At 43.9% G+C, this 22928-nt stretch overlaps 1 protein-coding gene across 3 annotated transcripts in view; it reads left to right on the plus strand.

Annotated features, from left to right (window-relative positions):
* LOC138609634 (membrane-associated phosphatidylinositol transfer protein 2-like) overlaps nucleotides 1-22928 on the plus strand; it is a 37760-nt gene that overhangs the window by 6428 nt on the left and 8404 nt on the right. For 2 of the 3 annotated variants that reach the window (XM_069682250.1, XM_069682251.1), the window contains exons 2-11: nucleotides 10734-10978; nucleotides 15167-15381; nucleotides 16127-16248; nucleotides 16862-17095; nucleotides 17203-17538; nucleotides 18984-19079; nucleotides 21075-21179; nucleotides 21268-21332; nucleotides 22195-22439; nucleotides 22715-22904. In XM_069682250.1, coding sequence (XP_069538351.1) covers nucleotides 10901-10978; nucleotides 15167-15381; nucleotides 16127-16248; nucleotides 16862-17095; nucleotides 17203-17538; nucleotides 18984-19079; nucleotides 21075-21179; nucleotides 21268-21332; nucleotides 22195-22439; nucleotides 22715-22904 — 1686 coding nt within the window. In that variant the 5' untranslated portion in view covers nucleotides 10734-10900. Of the gene's footprint in view, nucleotides 1-10733; nucleotides 10979-15166; nucleotides 15382-16126; nucleotides 16249-16861; nucleotides 17096-17202; nucleotides 17539-18983; nucleotides 19080-21074; nucleotides 21180-21267; nucleotides 21333-21552; nucleotides 21625-22194; nucleotides 22440-22714; nucleotides 22905-22928 lie in introns of all 3 variants that reach the window. The other variant, XM_069682252.1, reaches the window with a different exon arrangement.

Genomic DNA, 22928 nt, shown 5'->3' on the forward strand with positions numbered 1-22928 from the left:
TTGTTTATCCTCAGTACTGCGCACGTACTAGAGAACACTGAGAAAACACCATGTTCTAGAAGTCTTTGAGACACAACAAAATAAGGAAGTTTAACCTGGTTCATCATGTTTTTTAGGGCACTGTTGTGTTGTGTATTTGAGATATGTCACCACGTGAATTGTTACCTGGTGTTTCGTTATTGATGAAAATACACATAAGTAGCTGTTTCTTTAATGTAGGGCATGTAATCTGGATTTTTTTGTAAGCTGAAACATTGTCGGATATTTTTATACCATCACATTATCCTGTTGTTCCAGCCCAACACATGGGTCTGTATGCGACTGACTGAGACGGTCAGTACAGTACTTTCAGAGCCGCAGAGAGAGAGTTGTGACATCGCAATGGCGGATCATGGAGCATATCCACTGACGCGTCTCTCTGTCTATACGGCTCTGGATACTTTGCTCGGGGAGTAGGCGGGGCTGCTCCTCCGCTGCTCCTCCGCTGTCCTCACCTACGTCCGTAGCGCGCACATACTAGCCACATACTAGGTTTTGACCTAGTCTTGTTCTTCCTACCATTACCTGTTCTGTAATGCATTGCAGAGGCTTGTACTGTGTTTAAGAATATAGGATGCCAAGTGTGTGATTTTGGTTTATATATACACCAGAATGATGTGATGTGACCGGCATGAGTCATCAGGAAGTGCCCCTTCCCTTCCTTCCAAGTGCATTGAATGTTGTTGCCCATCAGTTTTCTTTACTAAATTATTATGTATTATGTTTAGAGTGAATATTGACCAACTTGAAGGCAGGTTTACACAATTTCACTGCCCAGTAACATATTCGGGGAAACCACAGATTAGTTTGGGTGCTTTTCAGTCATCTGGGCATCCGCAGGGGTTTGAAGCAATCCCGAATAACCAAATTATCATGTCCTCTGAGGGGAATTTAGGGATGCATTGCCAGCTGGCTGTTTCTGAAGGTCTAATTTCTCTTTTAACTCATCTTGAGTGGACAATCAGGCATCATGACAGTGTTTTATATGAGCTCCCATCATGCACCTGGGTGCCAGCAAAGCCCTGAATGGAACATTGTGTTTTCTCCGCACCTCGAGCTCCACAGACTCTGTCCATATTCACCAACCCGCCCTCCCACCTCAGCTCCTTTTGAACAGAGCAGGTGATGCTAATGTTGGAGTTGAGCTTTTGGCGGGGACAGCAGGGGTACAACCTGTCCCCACCCATCCCTGATGAGCCAGCTGATGAATGGCACATCATTGCTAATGCGCCTACTGTTGTCTAGAAATGAGACAAAGACGAACGCTTTGTTTGAGCCGGCTGTGCCATGTTCCTGTCCATTTAGACACAGTTTTTCTGACAATGTGGGTACAGACTCCTAAGAAGAGGTTGTTATAGCAGTTGACCACTTTATCCTAACTTGAGTTTCATTAAATAGAAGAGGAATGAAGTCTGTGATGTGCATCCTACCAGAAAGGGGGGATGGGGTATCGTGGGATTATTCATCGGGCTTGTGCAGAAGGTGAAATCGAGGCACTCTGACACACACACTGCCTCTCTACCAGGAAACTTCTTGGCTCTTAAGCAGAAAGATCCAAGAATATCTCCTTCTGTGAGGCAAAGTCCTGAATCCTAGATGATCTATTAGCTAATCTAATCTGAAATGAAATGCTGCGTGCAGCACTGAGTCATGGAAGTGCTGTTTAGTGACTTCTTGTCTGATTTTACGGAGATATTGTGAGACAGTTGTGACCATTAAAGTCAATAAATCACATTATTATTTGAGTGCTTTATACTATTTATCCCCACAGTAATAACGTGCGTTCTATCCTCTCGTGTTTCCTGTCAGTATGGATCTATATGCCATTTTATATTTGTTTGTGTTGTATTACCCATCCCCCATCCCTCGCAGCACTCTCTGATTCACATGGCTCATGTAAAATGAAAGCGACAGCGCTTCTCCATGTCACTTTGCCCACGCTCCCTTTTCTTTTCCATTGGCCGCAGACACCTGATTTCTCCGAGGCTAAAAATAGAATCCTTCAGACCCTAACTCCCCCTCCCCGCTGCCCCCTCACCTCTTTCCTCTTTCCCTCCCCGCACACAGGCTTTTATAGGGAAGTCTCTCTGCGGTATGCCCGTTCACAGCCTCACGTCTCCATTCGGAGCAGTGTGTGTCCGTGTGAGAGACGTCACAATCCTTTATGTTATGAGACTGATAAAGAGTTTCTGGTTTTTATAGGCTCTGGCTCTGATAAGAAAATCAGGTGATAGAGCTCGCTTTTCCACAGAGCTGTAAACGTGACCTCAGAACCCGTCCAAATGTTAGCCGAAGTCATAGGACCACGGGCATCTTAGAAGATGGCCTTTTATGGTCAATGTGAGAGACAGCTTCTGTCTTTGGTCACTGCAGAGCACTTTTGGGAAAGCCTGCATTATACGTGCTGCATAAGAGGGTGTGAGGTATTTCACCAAAGGGCAGCTGACGGCCTCAGAATCTGTTGAGCAGCTTTCTTATCACTGACCGTTGATCTGTTTTGATGCATGGTGTGCTATGAATGAATACAGGTCCACTTATTGAACTGATAACACAGTGATTCTTTAAATCAGAAACTCAGACTGGTAGAGGATCAGAATATAAAAGCTGAGGCAGATGGAGAGTGTTGTGTTAAGATCAGTGCTGTTGATGTGGAAGGAATTTACTGTCTGGGACTTTGTGCACAAAGGATTCGTCTTATATTAGTGTACCTGTGAAGGGTTTAACTGTTCTGTCCTCGTCTGTACCCCTCTAGATGAAAGTTGATTTAAAAATGTTTTTTAAACTATATGAAGAGAACTTGCATCATAAATGCATAGGGCATTGGGCATTTTTAACCCTCCAAGACAGGCCTGTCCTCTGACCAATGTACAGTACAAACAGTAAACACAAAGTCCTTTAGAAGCAGCATGTTAGCTCTGTGAAGCTCACATATAGGCCACTATATTTAGACCTGTGTCTTACACCCACCACTGTTTTTTAATCCTGCATTCTGCTGTATAGAGAATTATCACCTACATACAGAGGACATATCACAGTACATATATTTAAGCTGATGATATATGGAGTCAGTGAGCGTTGCTGTAGCCAGGAGACACAAAGCAGAGTGTGCTGGAAATGAGCCGCGATGAGGAAGAAACAGACGCCGACAAAAGTGAAAGTGGAGACAGAACAGGAGAATGAAGTATCATCCGCGACAGCATCTAGTCTCTACTTTCCTCGTCACTCTGACTTCATCCAGCTAACCAATGAGGAAAGGGCCCTCTGTGTCTCCATGGTAACCCCCCCTCTCATTTAAGCAATGATGGAGAGGATAAAGGGGCAGGAAAGGGAATACATTTTGGCCTCAGGCGAAACATTTTTCTTCTCAAGTTGTATAGAGTTTAATCAATCCATTCCTCATCTTTGACGTAGTTGTTCAGAAAGCTGCATCGCCACTTATCAGAGTGCTAATGATGTTTTTTAAGTGGGAGGCTAAAAATAGACTCAAGATGGGGCAAACTGTTTACGTCTGCATTTCATTTTTACGATGCTATTTTTATGATGGCCACAAAACTGACACTACTTTCTGAGCAGATGCTTTCAACTACAGACATTTGATACGCTGTCAGGAAAGCATCATGCTAATAACACAAGTTACATTCAATATTTGTTTGTCTTTTCATGTCAAACTCCTACTCTTAACTCTTCCTTGCGCGATTGCAAACTGGTTGATTGTCAGTGAAATCCTGATGTTTGAATATCTGATGACCCTGCTAGCATTGTGTATTACACCGATGATGTAGGTGTTGTCTGGCTGCAATAACAAGCCTCAGACACATCACTATAGTATTTCTATTGTCACTTTGCACTATTGTGAGAAATTGCTAGTGGCAGTGATAGTTGAAATCCATTAGTTGTTACTCCTCCAAGCGTCTGTGCCAGGCTTTTGTGCTGTCAGTGGTGAGCTAGTACTCGGCAATGAGCTCGACATTAGCATGAAGGCCTTGATCTGAATCAACATCTTGTTGCTGTAACGCTCTGAGGGACAGATGGAGATGTTTGAAAGAGATTGTCTAAATCTACGAAAGTATTTCCTGCCCCGGGACGTGTAGGCTACATGAATTAGCTAATGGGATGTACAAAATGTTAGAGTAGGGATGCTTTCATTCTCTCTGTCTGTTGCAGTTACATAAGTCTGCTCCGTGCCAGTTGATGCAGGCTGTGCGAGCGCTCGCAGAGAACGACAGCGAGGGGAGATCCTCATTTAACCTTGGCACGTAACTGATTAATCCAAATGTAATTTGCATATAAGGTCATCTAAATTTGGATGTCAGAGTGAAGTGTGGCGTTGATTAGAGATAGAGTCGGTATGTAACGGGCCCGTTTTGGAAAACGGTGGGCTGATGAGCACCACTGAGGCAAAAGAAAACAATGGCTCTTCTTATTAAAGCAGCTTAAAGTTCTCAGCAGTCGCCGGGCACCAGATTTATTTATGTAGAATTTTAATGACATGCTGTGGGGGCATCTAATCTAAACTTTACTTTTCCACTGGTTCAAAGCTTCAGATGCAGGGAGGCTCACTGATCTGCCTTGGAGTTAGTTCCTGTTTGCCATTAGATTTTGTAAAAACTCAATATCCAGCTCTGTGTTGGAGTTTTATTAGAAAGACCAAAATGGATTTACTTCAGGTGTTGCTTTCTTCCTGAATCATTTATTGCTCTTTGAAACATTTTCAGGCATTAAATGATCAGTTGTGACATGCTTTAGATTCATCTTTTGCCCTAAATTTGGATAACGGCTTGCCTAATCTGTATGCTGACTAAAACTCAATTTGTTTTGCTGCACTAATCTTCTTCGCAAAGTTCGGCTTTCCCCATCGCATCACATTCTCTGCTGCGTATGTGCGCGGCGGTGGTTGTTGTTGGATCTCTGTCTGTGTACGCAAGGATGATTTTTAAGAAGCAGTTCTTGCTTGCAGGGCTCCTGTAGGAGGAAGAGAAGGAGGAGGAACACAATGGAGGAGATGCTAACACGGTGTCGAGTATATTTAGCTCTCCCCTTGTTCTGCGATGATGAGTAAAGAACAAGGGCAGGTTGTGCTTCCCACCTCCTTAGCCTGTGGAGGAGCATGGGCACGAGGGAGAGGAAGAGAGATGGCCTTTTTTAAGGCGGCTCATGGCTGCTTACAGTATGTGGCACATGATGACACACCTCTATTTATTTATTGGGCTTTTTTGTTGTCCCCTACAATTGACAAGCTCATCTCGCTCTGCTGACTAATGCAATTCATCTACACTTGTCTGCTTTGTTTGCTCACTCTCAGTTCATTCCTTCGTCTGTTATACAGGCTTAATAAAAATGTTTCCCTGCTTTTCCTCTCCTGTTCTTTGAGTTGTTTTTTGCGGTAAAGCAAACCAACCTGACCTCTATTTAAATACAGAGAAAAGATGAATGTTTGTTCACCTTTTGGGGCTTTTTGGAAGTCAAACAAAGCAAAACATGTTCTTTGTCAAATAGCCTCCCAAACAACCCCTTTAAACTGTTTAGAAATGTTCCAGCTGCTGTCCTATGGACTATTTAAAAGGCTTAAAGATAAATAAAAACCCTTGTTACAAGGGTACGATGTTTGATTAATACCCTGCACCTTCACAAATGTGCTATAGATAAAAGACTAAGCTCCCCAGGATACCGTTTACCTCCTTAATATGGATAGATCGATAGGCTGGATAAAAGTAGTCAGTCTGGAGGGAAGAATGCTTATCCCGTTCTTCATTCTGCCCTAAAGGGGGCAGATTTTGTATCGTGTGAATCCATTTTGTTTTCAGTAATCTGTGCCACACAGTTTATATTCATCTCAGTTATACCCCTGATTAATGATGCTTCATATTTGCCCTTATTAGATACTCAATCGGAAAGGGAGGTCTAATCTTTGTACACTGTGCTTGTATGAAAAAAGCTTCATGGCCCTCTATGGTCAGGGTAAACTCCTCTCTTTGGCGGCGGTGTGCAGGCTAACCAGCACAAACAGTATTGTCGAAAGCCCTTTGACATTTTAACTGGATTGGTGCATAAGCTCATCAACTCAATCAAGGATTGTTGTCGCAGGCCAAGGCCCTGTTTGCAGCGGTTGTCATAGCTTAAGTTGTCTCTGCAGTGTCAAGACAACGCTGTGTGAAACTGATCTGTGGTATTTTAGGCGATCTGGGGGCTAACAATTTCCACTTGTAATTTAAAGGAGGGCTAGCCTCGAGTCAGTCATGAGGGAACCCCCCCCCCTCCCCCGGCTCCTCTGGGATTCACCACCTCCTCTGTTGCTCCGCCTCAAAGTGGTCCTCTCTCAAACGGGGCTAAATTTAAATGGGCACCACCATTGTGGCCTTAGGGGAGAAGGCCTCCTGTGAGTCAACACCTCCCTCTCAGGATTCTGCTTTGTGTCAACAGCCATGCCCAGCTGCTGCTCTCAGTCCTGTGGTCAACCTGTCTGCTGTACTTGTTGCTTTCAACCCTGAGCTATATGTTGCACCTTCAGACACGGTTAGTAAAGCCACTTCCTATTACTGTGGTACAGAGCAGCCTGGAGAGGCAAGAAAAATGGATCTCAGAGTGTAAGGTGGATTAAAAGTTTAGGTGGAAGCAAACAGCCCTGATCTGGTACCGATGATCGAGCCTTTGCTTTGGGTTTCATCTGTTTAGATCAGACACTTGTCCCTGTTTAGAGGAGAGCAGATGCACACAGCTTTGGGTGCTTGTTTGTTTACTGCAGCTAGGAGTCTCACAGATGTAGTTTATGGCACCGTCCTTATGGCTGCTGTGGTAATAGGCATCATGGTATTCGGAAAGTTCCACTAGACTCTGACTTGAAACTGTTTAGCATACTTGTAGTATTTGAAAGAATTTGACCTTTCTTGCATTTAAGGAATGTTTAGTACCGCTCACAGGTCGGGTTAGGTGGCCTTTGAGTGCACTCCCTTTTCACGACTGACCACATCTTTAGCAGGCTCAGAGCACGATGGTGGGCAGATGTACAAATCAAAGTCCTACTCCGGGTACTTTGTAGTTATGGTTGGCTTCGGCTTAGTGGAAACAGGAGCGGGAACATTAGAGGCTGCTGTGTGATGAGCGCTGTGCAGTGGCGTGTGCTGCTGTTGCGTCACAGCCTAGAGGGAAGAAGAGACTGTATTTTTAGAAGGGAATGAGCATCTTCTCTGAACAAACAGCGTCAGGCACTCTACTTGCGTATGCTAGGATTATTGTGACCGGGCTATTTTTATGCTGTGTGTGAGAGTGCTTTTTTCTGGGTCAAGCATGGTGCCAGTACTCACTCGTGGCTGCTGGTGGATTGTGCATTACAGGTCCCGCGCTGTGCCCAGCATCTGCATCAGTCACAATGGAAGGATTCGGAGAGACACAGGTTTAAACCATTGGGGACTTACAGCATGATAAGGAGAGCTCTGTGTTTGGAAATCAGCTGTGAAGGAGGCAGGGTGGTTGTATTTATGGAAACAATAAGAGTTCTCAAACTAGTTAATTCAGAATGTCTGATTAATCTGTCGCGTATTATTAAATGAAAAGCTATTGGGTACTAAATCTTAGTCACAGCCACAATGGAGTGTGTGCGTGCGTGTGTGTGTTGTAATTTTATTATGTGTAAGTATCCATATCCCAAACTGGCACCACTCATAAACAAAGACAAATATGTAAAGGACATGTTTTTGTTGGAGCCAGTTTGGGTGAGTCTATCATGAGCTCGAAAAACAGACAGATGTAGAAAACTGTGCCACAAAAATGGGGCTTTGCGTTTTATCAAATCACTTCCTGGCCAGGTGCAAGACCCAAATCACAGAAGATGCAATTTATTATGGGTAAATATGTGACAACAGAGCTATATATTGAATTACTGTAGTGCTGCAGAAATGCCCAGGTCTTTAAATCCTGGTCTTCAGATCCTGCCCTCCAAATGTAAGACAGCATGCTTGTTTGGTTCAGACCCCGGCACATGTCGCAGCATCATGATAGCTTTGAAAAATAAAAATTGTGAAGAAAAATGATCATCCACACGAAATAAATGACAAAATATTGCTATGTAATTTGTTTCCTTACTGCCAAAAGTAATATATGTAAATGTATAAAGCTATGCTGAAACTAACCATGAATAATTGTTTATTTCAAGAGGAACACCAGATTGTTTGGCAGGCATGAGCTGAAACTAAAATGAACATAGTTTAGCTGTCCAAAAAGTCTCCTCGGTCTGAAAAAAACATGTAAAATAAGAATTAAAATGTATTATTGATTAAAGAAAATCTGTCACCTAATGCAAATTGTGTTGCTCAAGCAATTAGCTTAACTTAGATCAGTGGATGAACAGAAAATGTAAGAACTTTTTAGAATAATATAAGGAAAAATGAATCATCTTCTTGTCTGGCTTCTCAGACATGAGGTATCCCCTGCTTTTTCTGTATTATGACTGCAAAATTGAGCGTTGTTTGAACAAAACCAGTGTATGCATACGCCTGCGTTCTGGGGAAATGCGTTTGGTCTTTTTCATTAATTCCTGACATTGCATTGACAAAAACAAAATCAATAAAAAAGCAACACAACAGACTAAGTAATTGATAAAGATAATAGCTAGTTGTAGCTAGTAAAACTCATAATCCTGCACATAATTCACATGCATCAGCATCCCTTCAAACCCCTGTGTTGCATAATCTCCCCGGGTCCTAATACATCGCGCCTGAGAGCACTGCTGTGAAAGTACAGTGTCCCTCTGTCATACTTCATGTTGCTGATCCTGTCTGTCTCTTCCTCCCTGTCTTTACATTGCTGGTGTCACTTCCTTGTATGTGGGATGCCAGTTTGTGACAGCAGACTGTACTTTGACTCGCACAGTATTCATTCCCTGGCAGATATCACACTTTAAAAGAATCTGATCCTCACCGTGTCACACTACATGATTTCCAAAGGCCAAGAGGAAATTCTCTGGAGTTTGTTGCTGCATCAGTTGTAACCAGCATTCAAAGTGTTGCCACAAGCCTCAAGTAGATCGTGAAGCTGTTTATTATCCACACTGTCAACAAGGGTGAACACTGTGACCTTCCCCTCTAAAGCCTGGCGCTAACATCTAGAGGCCTCACGAGCTCTTGAGCTGCAGGCTTTTCTCTGGGCCTCTTCAGGCTAGCCTAGTTTTATCCCAGGCTCTCCCAAGAGTGTAGTTATTTTCAGCAATATGTGGCGATCTGCTCCCGTTTTGTCAATGCATTGTTCTTCAGTGTAGAGCAGAGACATTATATTAAAAAATGTATGGAAGACAATGTTACCTTGTTTAAACTAGAACACCTCCCAGTCTGTTAGTAGCACCTGCTCCAGGTGGAGACGTCAGGCACACTGTATCTTTGTCCTTGCAGCATATTAGTTGAATTTGTCTGGTGGGGGCTTGCATGCCATGCAATAGGCGGCGCACCACCTCACTCAAGCTGGTCTGTTCACTGGATAAGTGACGCAGTGGGAATTGTTGTGTGATTAAGCACTAGAACGGCAGGGTGCCAGAGAATGATGGTGTTGCTGCCACAGGTCAAAAAGGAGTGATTTTGGGGTCACGCAGAGGTGTTTAGTCGCATTTGGACAGCCAAACACCTGCAAGGTGGTCCACTGTGCTTTCACCAGCTGTATCAAAATACAGGCTGAACTATCTCTTTCACTAACTACACTTTGTAATCTTTGTTGTTCAATGATAAACAGATGTGGTTCTAATCTAAATATCTGCTTTTAGATTACAAAAACATCACCTAGGATTAGCTTATCATAGTGTTCACTGTGTTTGTCATTACAAGCTAAAGTTACCGGATTATCTTCACAAACATTCATTAACATGCTTTTTTATGAATATCTGTCACCTCACCTTAGCTGACGGTCCGCACAGTCGTGATCTTGTTTTGTACTTTGGAGAGCTGTTCTTCTCACAGCGGTCAAAAGCAGATTTCTGCAACTCACGCCACCCACACGCTGGTTATGTATAGCCCACACCTACCCCTATCTGCCCAGTGGTTTGAAAACAATGCTTTGTGCAACTCTGAGACTGCTATTTGTGAAACCTGGATCATGCACAGGGGGGTCTTACAACGTTATGTAATGCTCCCCACTCAGCTGTAATCCCTCTTATGCTGAGTGAGCCCCCCCATGTGACGCTTGGGAGAAAAGGGGTTGCTGTTGGGACCATCGGCAAGGCACGGGTGCTCTCGGTAGAATCCGGCCACCCACCCCACACATTCGCAAACCAAACACACACACACTGAGCTGTGGCCTGTGTATAAGAAGAGAAGTTTGTTCTGGAAAGTGCCTTACTTGGATCTGAGACACTGGATGGAGACACAGTGCTGATGCTCGTGAGCATATTTCCTGAATAACCTGCAGACTCTACTTTATTCTTCTACGTGTGAGCTACAAGAATGGATCTTTGGTTACGTGTGGAGAAATCTTACAGGTTCTGAAATTAGTGTGACTTCGATCTGTTGCTCATGTTTTTTTTTTCTGGTTGAAGCTGTTTTCAGCTTTGGGCGATGCATGTGGATGGAGACCTGTTTTATAAGTATATCTGGAGATCAACCAGCTGAATTAACAGCATGTTTTGACTCTAACAAACACTTCTGATTGGATTCTTGCAGGTAATTTTTTTCAGTGTATTATGTACCTTATGCATTTATTTGCTTCTTCCTCCACAGGAACCATCAATGTGGACTACAGCTGGTGATCTGACAAGTCGCATATAGGAGCCCCCCCAAGTTTCTCCTGTCCCCTCTCCCCCTCCCCTCCCTCTGTCCCTCCCTCCCCCTTTCCCTTGTATCTTCTCCCCGATCCCCCCTCCCCACCCCCTCCTCAAAGATTCACCATGCTTATCAAGGAGTACCGCATCCCCATGCCCATGAGTGTGGAGGAGTACCGCATCGCCCAGCTCTATATGATCCAGGTGAGGTCACAACACCATATTCCAAACCAAATCCTCACCTGCACACAAGGGCGGCAAGATGGCCAAACATTGTCCTCACTAGGGGACGAGAAGAGGCAGTGAGAGAAAAGCTACATTAACAAAAGAGGAGTTTTTCAAGAGGGCTTTTGCAGTGCCCAATTATGAAATGATTGGTCACACGGTGTCTGACGCTGGTGGAGTAACGGAACAAAGAGAGCTTGTGTGCTGATAGATTATCCAATTTAAACTCTCTGAAGCTGGCTGTTTCCACCCGTCATAGGCTGCATGTTTTTATTCACCAGGAGGGTGGGGGCACCCTGCTCTCACTGCAAACTCACGGCGCACATACCTACTGCTGTGCGGGAGATGGACATACGGCTTTGTCCGTGTCAGACAGTTTCATTTATCAAACCAGACCCTCAGCTGGAGCCCGAGGGTCTGCGTCAGAGCTTTACAGCTCCAAGCAGGAAAGGCTGATTTATACAGCTTTAGTTATCCTGTATGGCAACATATTTTCTCCTCATATGTGTACATGAAGGAGGATTTATTTAATCCTGTGGTACTGCCAGGTGCACTGAGAGCAGCAGTACACAAAGGAAGCATGGAGAGCAGTCAAAATGACTCAGACTGTGGTAAAGATTGTGTATTATTCAGCTACTTGTGTTTGGACATGTTGTTCACATTAAGGCATTTAGATGCATTTTTTACCATTTGAGGCACATGCTGATCTTGGAACTAAACAGTCAGCAGTCCTGTTGGGATTTCAGCTGCATGGTTACATAACGTATCACGAGTGGTTTTACATTTGTTGAAGAGCAGAGTTGAAGTTACAGCACTGTTTGATCAGGTTGAGGCATTTTGTGTTTAGTGGTTCTGCTGTGATCTTATATTTTGGTGCTGATCCCACTGAAGGAGAGCTTTCATCAGGAAGCCGAAAATCAGAACAGATGTTTGAAATATTCATGAGGATCATGAAATAAGTGAAATCAGCAGCAACATCTGCTAAATAAGAGGATTTACACAAACTTTACTTCACAGCCAACACAAAGCAAAATATGAACCTGGAAAATATTTACCTACATTAGCATATATTTATCATTTATTTGACTAAAGTGAGCATACGTGTGAGTTGTACTGTTTACCTGCAGCCCTCAGGGAACAGCTTCATGGGAACATGGGAACATTCAGGCCCTGCAGATGGAAACTCTAGCATGCCTTCAAGCTTCTGATCTTCCCATAAAGAGGCCTCCCCGACAACTGAGACTTAAACTTTAACTTACCTCAGAAGTTTTTATGGTGACAAAGTTTTCTAAAATTAGCAGCCTCATTCACCTTTACTCAGAGCGCTTGCCCTTATTTGTCTTTATGCTATGAAAACAGTGTGTGTGAAAGTGTTTCTAGTCTGAATTCTCACTAGAGGGTTAGCTGTATCAACACTGTATCATTGCAAAGGCATTTCTTTATCCTATCTGCATAAATAGAAAAAATAAATTTAATGATTACATCACATAGTCCATAGAGTATATTGCTCTCTAAAGAGTATCAGACTTTTCAGTTATCCTGTTGATTTTCTTCTCCTCCCGCCATGAAGCCAACAGACGGGTAATCCAGCTGAAGTGTATCTGGTCGGGAACATGACTCAGCGGACAAGCCCCAAAGCAAGCAGACGTTTCAGGACAGCACAAACCAGTCACTGCGCCACACTTCTACACACTTGATAATTTTCCTTGGCACCTTTTGAACACTGTATCACGGAGCATAATTAATTATGAGGAACACATATCTACAGTATGTGTTCTGAACTGACTCTCTGCAGCCCCTGTGTTAGAGTTTGTCACACAGGACGCTGTGCAAAGAGGTTACACGTGAGCAGGCAGGTTAACGCAAAGAAAACAGGAGCTCGTATGTGCAATCTCAAGCATGTACACAAATCATAGGAATTCTTACATTAGTGACCTATAGTTACCTCTCCCCCTGACCTCACCCTCTCTGCACAGCCTGGTTGCAGTGAGGCTTCAGTCACTATGGCAACCATGACATCAGCAGCGTGCCGGTGGTCAGGTTTTGTTCGAGAGAGGGAGTGAATGAAAAGAGGAAATGGAGGATAAAAAGAGAGGCTGTCTGCGAAGGAGGGAGGGGAAGAAATGAGAGAGAGAGCGCTGTATTCTGAGGAGAGAGGTTTTTGTTGGTGTCTGTGGATACCCTCGCTTTATTGCTGTATGTTACCAGGGCAACTGCAGCATGTTGGCCTGCCTGCCTGATATCCATCCCTCTTGTAAAGCTCATAGATGAAGTCAGGGCCTTCGGACAGCCTGGCCATGTCTGCACCTCAGCAGGCAATGCCCCACCCCATTTCTCACTTCCTCTCCTCTGCCCTAACAACGCGCCCTCTTATGATAACTTATTGTGAATTCATTATCACTGCATGGGGATTTGCATCAATTTACTAAGCAAATGCAGAAGGAATGTGTGAGAAATTAAATATGAGAGGATCTCACTGTGTCTCATTCATCCGCACACATCTCTCATGTTCTGACTAAGCAACAGTATCTGTGGAGGGAAGTGAAAAGCAGCATCTGAAACAGGAAACACGCCTCATTAACTTGATAGCAAGAGGAAAAGGCCAGGATGTGACTCTCATCCTGTCAGAGAAGTCAGACCTAAACATATACAGTAAGCTTTGATGGTGTGAGCTTTTATTCTGAAAAGGTTTCATGGGTGTTTAAAGACAAATGGGGGAGAGAGAGAGTGCTTTGTTGCAAAGGTTTTTTGTGCAGCACTCAGCACACAGCTGCACTCTGTCTTTGTGTACTGAGCCATAAAGGATTTTACAGTACAACCCTACAGTAGATGAGACTACTGCTCCCTCTCTTGTGACACAATTCCAACAATACATTCAAAATGTATTCATTCTTGAGGCATTCTTGAAGCGTTTTGTATCTTCCTCCTGGTGAACTGGAGAGAATCATCTGTCACTCCAGGGGGGAGAAGAGGTGACACTGCATTGGCAGGTTGAGTCACCTGTCAGGAACCTCATTAAAGGGACAGTCCATTGCGAGCATTTGGAGCTGTCAGCTGTGTACTAAGGAAAAATAATTACAGTTGGAAAAGTCAATGTATCTTTCCAAATATAAAGCTAGCAGACACACACAAAAATACACTTGTCATATTGTGATCTGTGTTATTCTCACACAACAAATTGATAACCTGTGCAGACACATTTATTGTTTACACGTGTGTATTTCTTTTTTTACAACTGCAGACAGTTTTATAGTGAGTGTTCAGGCACAGCACACTTTTAACTTGACATGTACATCCAATTTGTCCCAACGATTGCTTTCCGTCTTGCTTACTGGCTGTGTATACAGTCGGTGTGAAGGCGCTGTGCGTCTGTGCAGTGTCTTGGAGCTGTGTCTGTGCTGTTGAGAGCAGAGCGGATGGCTAATGAATGACCTGTCAGAGGTAATGAGGTCCGGAGCTCTGGACGCCTCATGCCTGCCTCCTCCCAGCTCCTCTGATTCACTTCCACGCCTGCAAAGCCTCTCCCCGCTGGACTGACTGGAGAAATCTGTCTCTCTGTTATCCCAGTGCTGCACTAAATTCTGCATTTAACATACTTAGAGCTGTATGTGGAAACACTAGACAGAGGCTGATAAGAGAAACATAAAAGTTGTATCTGTAATCTTTGAAATGTAAGATCTTTCCCTGTGTTTTTGTCATTGTCAGCACTTGGACTTTGCCCTGCTAACTTTGTTTTCACTTATACTCATTCATTAACAGTTGCACATCTTCCTCTTGCCATGCCACACATTCCTGTCTTTGCAGCGTTGAGTCACCTTGCTGTTAGTCTACTCGACTGCATCTGAAAGCTCCACCCAGCCACTCTTCGTGTGTGCACCTGGAATGTAAATATGGGAAAGGTGTGGCTCCATGAGCTGGTTTTTGGGCTTCCTGATTTGCAATTTTAAGCTGACAGACCTTCCAGGAAGCCCTTGGTTTTCTGTCTGTGACACAGATTATTATCCGCAAAAGGCATCATGCCCAATCATTTGTTTGTGTCCCTTCCTTCATGTACCTCTGTCTCACATTAGAAATGTAAATTTGTATTTTGTAATGTAACAAAAATTTTGCATAACAAAACACATGCAAGCAACCCACTTCAACTCCGTTTCAATATTCTTCTCACAGAAAAAGAGCAGAGAGGAGAGCTGTGGTGAAGGTAGCGGTGTGGAGATCCTCGAGAATAAGCCCTACACAGATGGACCGGGTGGGACGGGCCAGTACACCCACAAGGTCTACCACATTGGCATGCACATTCCCAGCTGGTTCCGCTCCATCTTGCCCAAAGCAGCGCTGAGGGTTGAAGAGGAGTCATGGAACGCCTACCCTTACACCCGCACCAGGTGAGTTTACTCCTACTGAAAGGCCACCTCCACACAGCCCTTCAGAGCAAGAGTGAGAGTGCAAGAAACCCTGCCAAGGCTGCACAAAACATTTATTTTTGTGATAATAGAAATGTTGTGTGCATGGGCGTCCAACGGCTGCAGCTGGTAGGTGTACACGCATATGAAGACACAAAAAAGAAAAGAAAAATTCAAACCCTGCTTATGTTCTGTGTGATACTTATAAAATGCCATTAGTGGAGAGTGTGTTGATGCCCAGTCTGAAGTCCTGCTCAAGCTGCTGTCCCTCAGCAAATGCCAAGAGAAAATAAAGACCTCAGAGCAAGCTGTCACAATCTAACCGGGCAGAGCATCAGATCGGCGTGAGGACAGCAGCGCTCCCAGGCTGTTAGATGTTGACGGCCCCTCATTCTCAGGGTGTCTATGTGTTTGTTTGCGTGGTGCCCGACAATCACAGAAATGTGAAGGTGCTGAAAAGAGAAATGCCCCTGACTGTACTGTCAGGATATTGATAGACTGCAAGTGCCTGTTGACACATCTGTTCAACCAGTGACAGCTTTTCTTCAGATACAACAGATGGGCAAGGCTCACACATTTTCTATCCTGAGCAGTGAGAGGGCGTTGTCACTCTTAATAAAGTAGTTCTTACTTTGAGCCATTCAGATTTAAAGTCTCTTAATGATGACAGATGTCAACCCATATTGCACCTTGTTTAGGGCTAATATAGTTTCTTCCTCTCCGTCAGATACACCTGTCCCTTTGTTGAAAAGTTCTCCATCGACATCGAGACCTACTACAAACCCGACACAGGCAACCAGGCAGATGTCTTCAACCTGTCTGCAGCAGATAAGCGGCAGAGGACTATCGGTGAGACAGTTTGGTATAAATCCTTAAACTCAGATCTTGAAATATTAATTGATGTGTATCAGGTCCCTTTGACTTTACAGGTGCAGCACACAGCAAGCACGATATACATGCTCTTATTCTGAGATTGCAGGTCATTCTTTACAATGACCTTTTATTAGAGAAGTTTTGACCCTGTACTGCAATTGTAATTTAAGGTGACAGGTTAGCATCATTAGGATTAGCCTGATTGTATCTTATTATCTGTAACCTTGTGTCTCAAACATGAGGAGCAGGTGAGGCGGCCCACTTGTGGCAATTTAGCGGTACTGCGAAATGTTTCGCTGTCATCGGTCGCATGTTTGCCTCTTTAAAATGAAGCTGCTCAGAAATTACTGGTTTTAGGTCATGAGGTTTAAACATTGATTATAGTCATTTTGATCAATAGCTGATTCTTTGCTGTGTTTGTCAGCTTGAAATTCTGCTATTTCAGTCCTTACAAGTTCTGCTACCCCACCCACATAAGCGCACATCATGACATTGTATCAACAACACACCATATGTGACATCTTTCATGCATACTTTGAAAACACATTTCTTTGGTCATCATTACTATCTGTTCAACTGTCTTTGGCAGACCCAATCGACATAGTGACAGATCCCATCCCCCCTCATGAGTACAAAGCAGAGGAGGACACACGGCTCTACAAGTCCCTGAAGACCCAGAGGGGTCCTCTGCAGGACGACTGGATAGAAGACTACAACAATAACCCAGGAAAGACCCCCATCATGTGTGCCTACAAACTCTGCAAGGTTGAGTTTCGCTACTGGGGCATGCAGTCCAAGATTGAACGCTTCATCCATGATGTTGGTGAGTATGCAGCCACAGGAATGTAATTGAATTTACATTTACTGTAAATTTAGAAAGTTAGTATTTTTAGAGGCAGGTTTGTGATATTTTCCATTGTCTCACCCTAGGACTGAGGAAGGTGATGGTTCGTGCCCACCGGCAGGCCTGGTGCTGGCAGGACGAGTGGTACGGTCTGACCATGGAGGACATTAGGCAGCTGGAACTGGAAACCCAGCTGGCCCTGGCCACCAAGATGGCTCAGTTCTGTCAGGCAGAGGAAGCCACAGAGGCAAATGGAGGAGCTCCGTCTCCGGACAAAGAACAGGAAGTTAAAGAGAAGATCAGCTCAATTGAAACCGAGGATGTGGTCATCAGTTCAGCAGGGGAGACTCTCCAGCCACGAGGGGTTCTCACCAAGCAGTGGTCCACTTCATCCCGGTCCTCCCGCTCATCCAAGAGAGGAGGTGAGGAGCACGCCATCTCCGCCTGTTCGCCTGTTTCATCTGTGTATGACTGTGTGAGGCTGACGCTATTAAAGGAACTTACATTGATATTCGTCAAACAATTTACTCCTTCCTTCACAGCTTATCACATCTATCTTTACACTTCATTACGCCTTATTTGTTGAGATAGCCACCTGACTCCTTTCCACCTTAAAGGTTGGGTATACTAACTACGAAGTTAAACTGCATCTGTGACATTTGACACTTACACACTGGGAAGTACCAAGTGAAGAATTCAATTCAAGGTCAAGCGTCAAGCTTGTTCAAATCCAAAGTAGGATTTATTTTTTCTCTATCTTTTTTTTTAAGTGTGTCATTTCTATTAAAGTATGAAGTAATAATCATTCCAAAACAAGTTTTAAACAATCACCCCCCAGAAGTGCTGAATATTACAATGATCAACATTTTCCTTAAAGAGGATTTGAGTGCTGAGTAGCTCTGAGCCCACATGGTTGAATTATTGTTAATGAGCTCAGGAGCAGCTTTTTAGTATGCATACTCTGCTGTCGTGCCACACTTTGCCTCTCCGTCCGGCTCCTGATGTTAATTGGGATGTTTTTACTCTACTTCACTATTTCTATTTACTCCTCCACATATGCTGTCCTGCCCAACTTACCTCGTCTCACCCCTACAACTTGCTGGATCACACCTGGGTTATTTTTAGCAGCAGTTTCGACATCACAGACCACATGTCCAAACACACCCATCTCCAGTGTCGCCTCAACCTTAAGCAGAGCTCACTGTAGCTGCCACCTAGACCCTGAGTCTAATCAAGCGTGCCTCGTTTCACCTCTGTAACTCCCCCCAGTGGTTTCTCTCCTGGGCTATTTTTAGCAGCAGTGCTGACATCACAGACCAGAGGAGGGTGACGCTCTTCACACAGACCCTCCCCTCCACCACTGCTGTTTCCTTCTGTTTGCTGACAGCTACAGCTGTACCCCCTCTCCACAGCCTGTCGCCTTAGAGCGCCCTTCCCTTCCTCTATATCCTCTTATATATAAGGCATAGACGGAAGACACATGCTAGACAAGGAATGCTTTTAGTATTGCCATTTTGTTTGGCTGGCATTTGGTAACCAATGCACTCGTAGCTTGTGTGTTGGGCCTCACTTTTCACACAACCCCCTGATGGACCACCAAGCAGTCCATCTGTGATGAAGCAATGCACCACAGAGGCTGTTGCATGTTTATATAACACTGTGTGTGTGTGTGGGCCGGGGGAGATTGTGCAATATTTCTTTGTCATTGTGTGTGTGTGTGTGTGTGTGTGTGTGTATTTGTGTGTGTGTGTGTGTGTGTGTGTGTGTGTGTGTGTGTGTGTGTGTGTGTGTTAAAAAGCGAAAGAGAGAGGCTGAAACACATGTCCCAAAATAACAGTGTATGTCTTGTTCTTGTGCCTTCTTTCAGTGAGCCCATCACGTCACAGCATCTCAGAGTGGCGGATGCAGAGCATAGCGCGAGACTCAGACGACAGCTCTGACGAGGAGTTCTTCGACGCTCATGGTAACCACAGCTTTGATTTCAAATTGGAGTCGATAGTTAGATCAATAAATGTGTCCATTGTGTTCAGTTTTCCAAGAAACCTGCTTGCTCCCTCCCCTCCCTGACTTTGCATGCATCTCTTTAACCACAGATCAGTTCTTAAGCTTCCCAGATACCCAGCATGCTTTGGGGCTGCAGTTGAAATAGGTGCTCTCTGCTGGCCGAGGACACGGGCCAGGTGTCTCATCCTGACGTCCAGTTCAGAAATCACAATCGTCCCATCAGTCCCTTTCTCACCAACATTCTCCAGTTCTTCCTGCATCGTTTACACACACACGCACACACACGGACACACGGACACACGGACACATGGACACACGGACACACACACACACACGCACACACACACACACACAATTCCTGATACATTGGAGCAATAACATTTCAACATTATGTCATGATGATGAAAAACGAATAAAATCTTGCTGTCATTTATTATATTGTTGCTCATTTAGCTGCGCTGATTATCGTCCGTTATCTTGTTTAAAGTGAATACATTTCTGCTCATGTTTTTTGAGTGACTAGAATCCAATCATTAGACTGAATGTTGTTGACATCTGATATTTTCTTATGTTTTGCTGTATTCATGTTTCATTCATGTTTGTTTGGATCAAATAAAGCATGTTGGGTGTCCGAGGTATAAGCACACTACACTTTATCAAATGAACTGACTGACTACTCAGTTATTCATTCACAACCCTCTGTCTCAGTGTTAGTTAATACAGTCATTTCAGTTGGCTGCTCCAGTCCCCAACTCATTATATTTATGATTAAAACATGTTCCTACACTGCAGAGATGACCTTATGAAATAAGCAGTAATGTTATAATGGTAAATAAATTAGGTTGGTGTATCATAAAAACAACTGTGTGCTTGTTGTCTTGATGAAGCACATAAATGTGGTACACAAATTACATTTGGAAACACACTGACCTCCTTCAGATTGCCTTTGATATCAGATTTCAGTCTTATCCTGCAGCAGAGAATCATTCTCGGTTTACCGAGGCCTTTAATTGGGTTTTCCGTCCTTGACTGATTTGCAGAAAAAGATCTGCAATTGCACAATTTAATAATCTAACTCCCGTGCGTGTTGCTAATGAAGCCAGAAGAAAACATTATTTGTTGAGTTGGATTAGGTGAAGCCTATTGATGAAATAAAGACTGATTTTTTTTACCCAGTTAATGACTGGGTTGTTAGTAAATTAAAGAAATTGAGGCAATAGAGAAAAAAAAATCAAGTGATGTTGATCTGTGCATAGGACATGTAATCTCACAGAAAACCTTCTCTGGTATTTACATTTCTGAGGAAACTGGCTGCAACCTCCTGTTAGTTTTTGCTTGCAACACAAGCCAATAAAATAAAATGATTTCCATTTCTGAGCACAAGTTGTGTTATTTGTTTGAAGTATTTGTAGTTTAAATTTGATTTTCAATGAGCTTACACAAACTAAAGTGAGCAGGAGGTGGTAGCCTGTTTTTCAGAAATGAAGATACTGCCAGAAAAGCTCAATACATTGATATCACTTCAATGATCCACTATAAGTGAATCCCCTTACCACATAGGGTGAGGGTTTTTTTCCTCTTGTTCGAAAATCCATTATAGTTATAAAAATACACGGTTCTTGCCATTTGAGATTGCAACATAACATGTACTTATCAGCCATGGATGAACACAAAGGTTATATTTTAAACGCACTTATACGCATTTCATAGCCACGGTCAGTGCTGCTTTACATTATGCAGTTTTAAATGATATCTTTTTAGTGATTTATTTGAGCTTGTTGGAGAGCTCGACAAGGTTCCTTTACATTTGTTCCATTATATAACTAAATGATAAAATGTTACTCATTATAAGTGGATTAAAGGGGTTATACAGTTGGTGTAATAACAAATTTGTAAGACCTGAATGGCATGTATTCTTGAGTTGATTGTGATTTATTCCGTGTCGCCCCTGCAGAGGATCTCTCAGACGGAGAGGAGGTCCTCCCAAAGGAAATCGCCAAGTGGAACTCCAATGACCTCATGGACAAGATTGAGGCTGCAGACACGGAGGAACAACCTGGTAGAAGAACACCACAAGCACTTCATCATGGACAGTCACACTGCCTCAGTACTTCATGTTAAGAGTGTTTGTGTGTGTGTGTTTGCAGGTGAGCTGTTCAAGGAAATGACAGTGGACTATGAAAGAGCTGCGAGCGAGGACAGACTAGACGAGGTATGCGTGCGCAGTGTCGACAAGACACAACCCTAACCGGCCTTCGCTCATGCATAATCATGTGTGAAATAAATATTCCTGAAGAACCGTCGTCAGAAAACACCCTTCAGGACCCTGCAGCTTCTGTTACACTTGATTTTATTTGAACAAACAGTAATTTGCTTCAGAATAAAACAGAAAGGCTGTTCGTCCCTGAGCCTCTCTGTCCTCTTGTGTTCAGATGCGTGGCTCTGTTAGCCGCCGAGCCGATAGCTCTCCCATTCCCACCATCACGGTAACAAGGCACCAGTCAGTAAGTAAACATGTTTGCCCCACTGCACTGTGGGCCTAAGTGGCTTCACAGAGACCCCAGATCCCCCTGATCAAACCCAGTACTTACTCGCCCCTGTCCCCTTTTTTCCCCACCGTTGCCCAAAACATGTGTCCTCCTCTACCTCACCACCCTTTGTTCAACTCCGTGTACCTGCAGCTGTGGTGTTGAGTGTTCATGCAAATCTCCAAATTCTGATGTTCCAGTAATTGTCACTTGTCCACAGGAAGCATTGCCATTGTTTGCTGTTTAGTTGAAGAGTTGTCCAGGTGGAGTGTAGGTCGGCTCTGTTCTGTTTCCCTTCATGGTTCTCCGCCCCTCTCTGGTTGTTCAACATTCTGTTGTGTGGTCCATGTTTGAAAAGATGGACACAAATGTGACTCACAAATCAGACGACACGCAACTAATTTCATGCACAATAGCTAACACATCATGGTTTTATCTGTAAGCATGTTGTCTTTGGTCATGCTGATAAAAGAATGTAAATATTTCACTTATTTAACGTTCTCAAAGAGCTCATCCGTCCTTCTTTTTATACTTCTTTGTTCTCAGGAGAGCTCGTCCCAGCAGTGTCTGCAGTCTTCAAAGATCCATGTGCTGATTTTGGTTCTGCACGGAGGGAACATCTTGGATACAGGCGGAGGGGACCAGAACAGCAAGCAGGCCGACGTCAACACCATCAGCACAGCTTTTGACACAGTCATGCGTGTTCACTATCCCGCTGCACTGGGACGCATCGCCATCCGCTTGGTACCGTGCCCTGCCATCTGTGCCGAGGCCTTCTCCCTGGTGTCCAAGTGAGAGGACACACAACACGCACACATTTTTCTGCACGCTGCAATAGGAGGATGATAATAGAAGGTTTCTGTTTGTTGACTGTCATTGCTGTTTGCTTTTGATGGAAAAGGTCCAGGTGCAGCTCATCACCAACACCCCCTCCCCTCTCTGTCTTCCTGTTGTTTTTTCTTTTTACACTTCTCTTTGGCCTTAATCTCTTAAAGTATGTCAATAATTAGGTTTTTTATTACTTTTTTTTACTTTTTTACATTACTTTTTTGTATCTTTTGAACAGCTTGAGCCCATACAGCTACGATGAGGGTTGTCTGTCCAGCAGCCAGGACCACATCCCCCTGGCAGCTCTCCCCCTGTTGGCCACATCCGCTCCTCAGTACCAGGAAGCCATGGCAACTGTCATCGTCAGAGCAAACCAAGTGTACTCAGACTTCATAAGATCTCTGGACGGGGCGTCCTTCTCTGGCCAGGTCAGTCACTTATCAGTACTGTTG

The sequence above is a fragment of the Semicossyphus pulcher genome, unplaced genomic scaffold (genome assembly GCF_022749685.1).
Source record: "Semicossyphus pulcher isolate SPU_LCO1_2020_fin unplaced genomic scaffold, fSemPul1.0.p SCAF_6, whole genome shotgun sequence".
NCBI classification, from domain to species: Eukaryota; Metazoa; Chordata; class Actinopteri; order Labriformes; family Labridae; genus Semicossyphus; species Semicossyphus pulcher.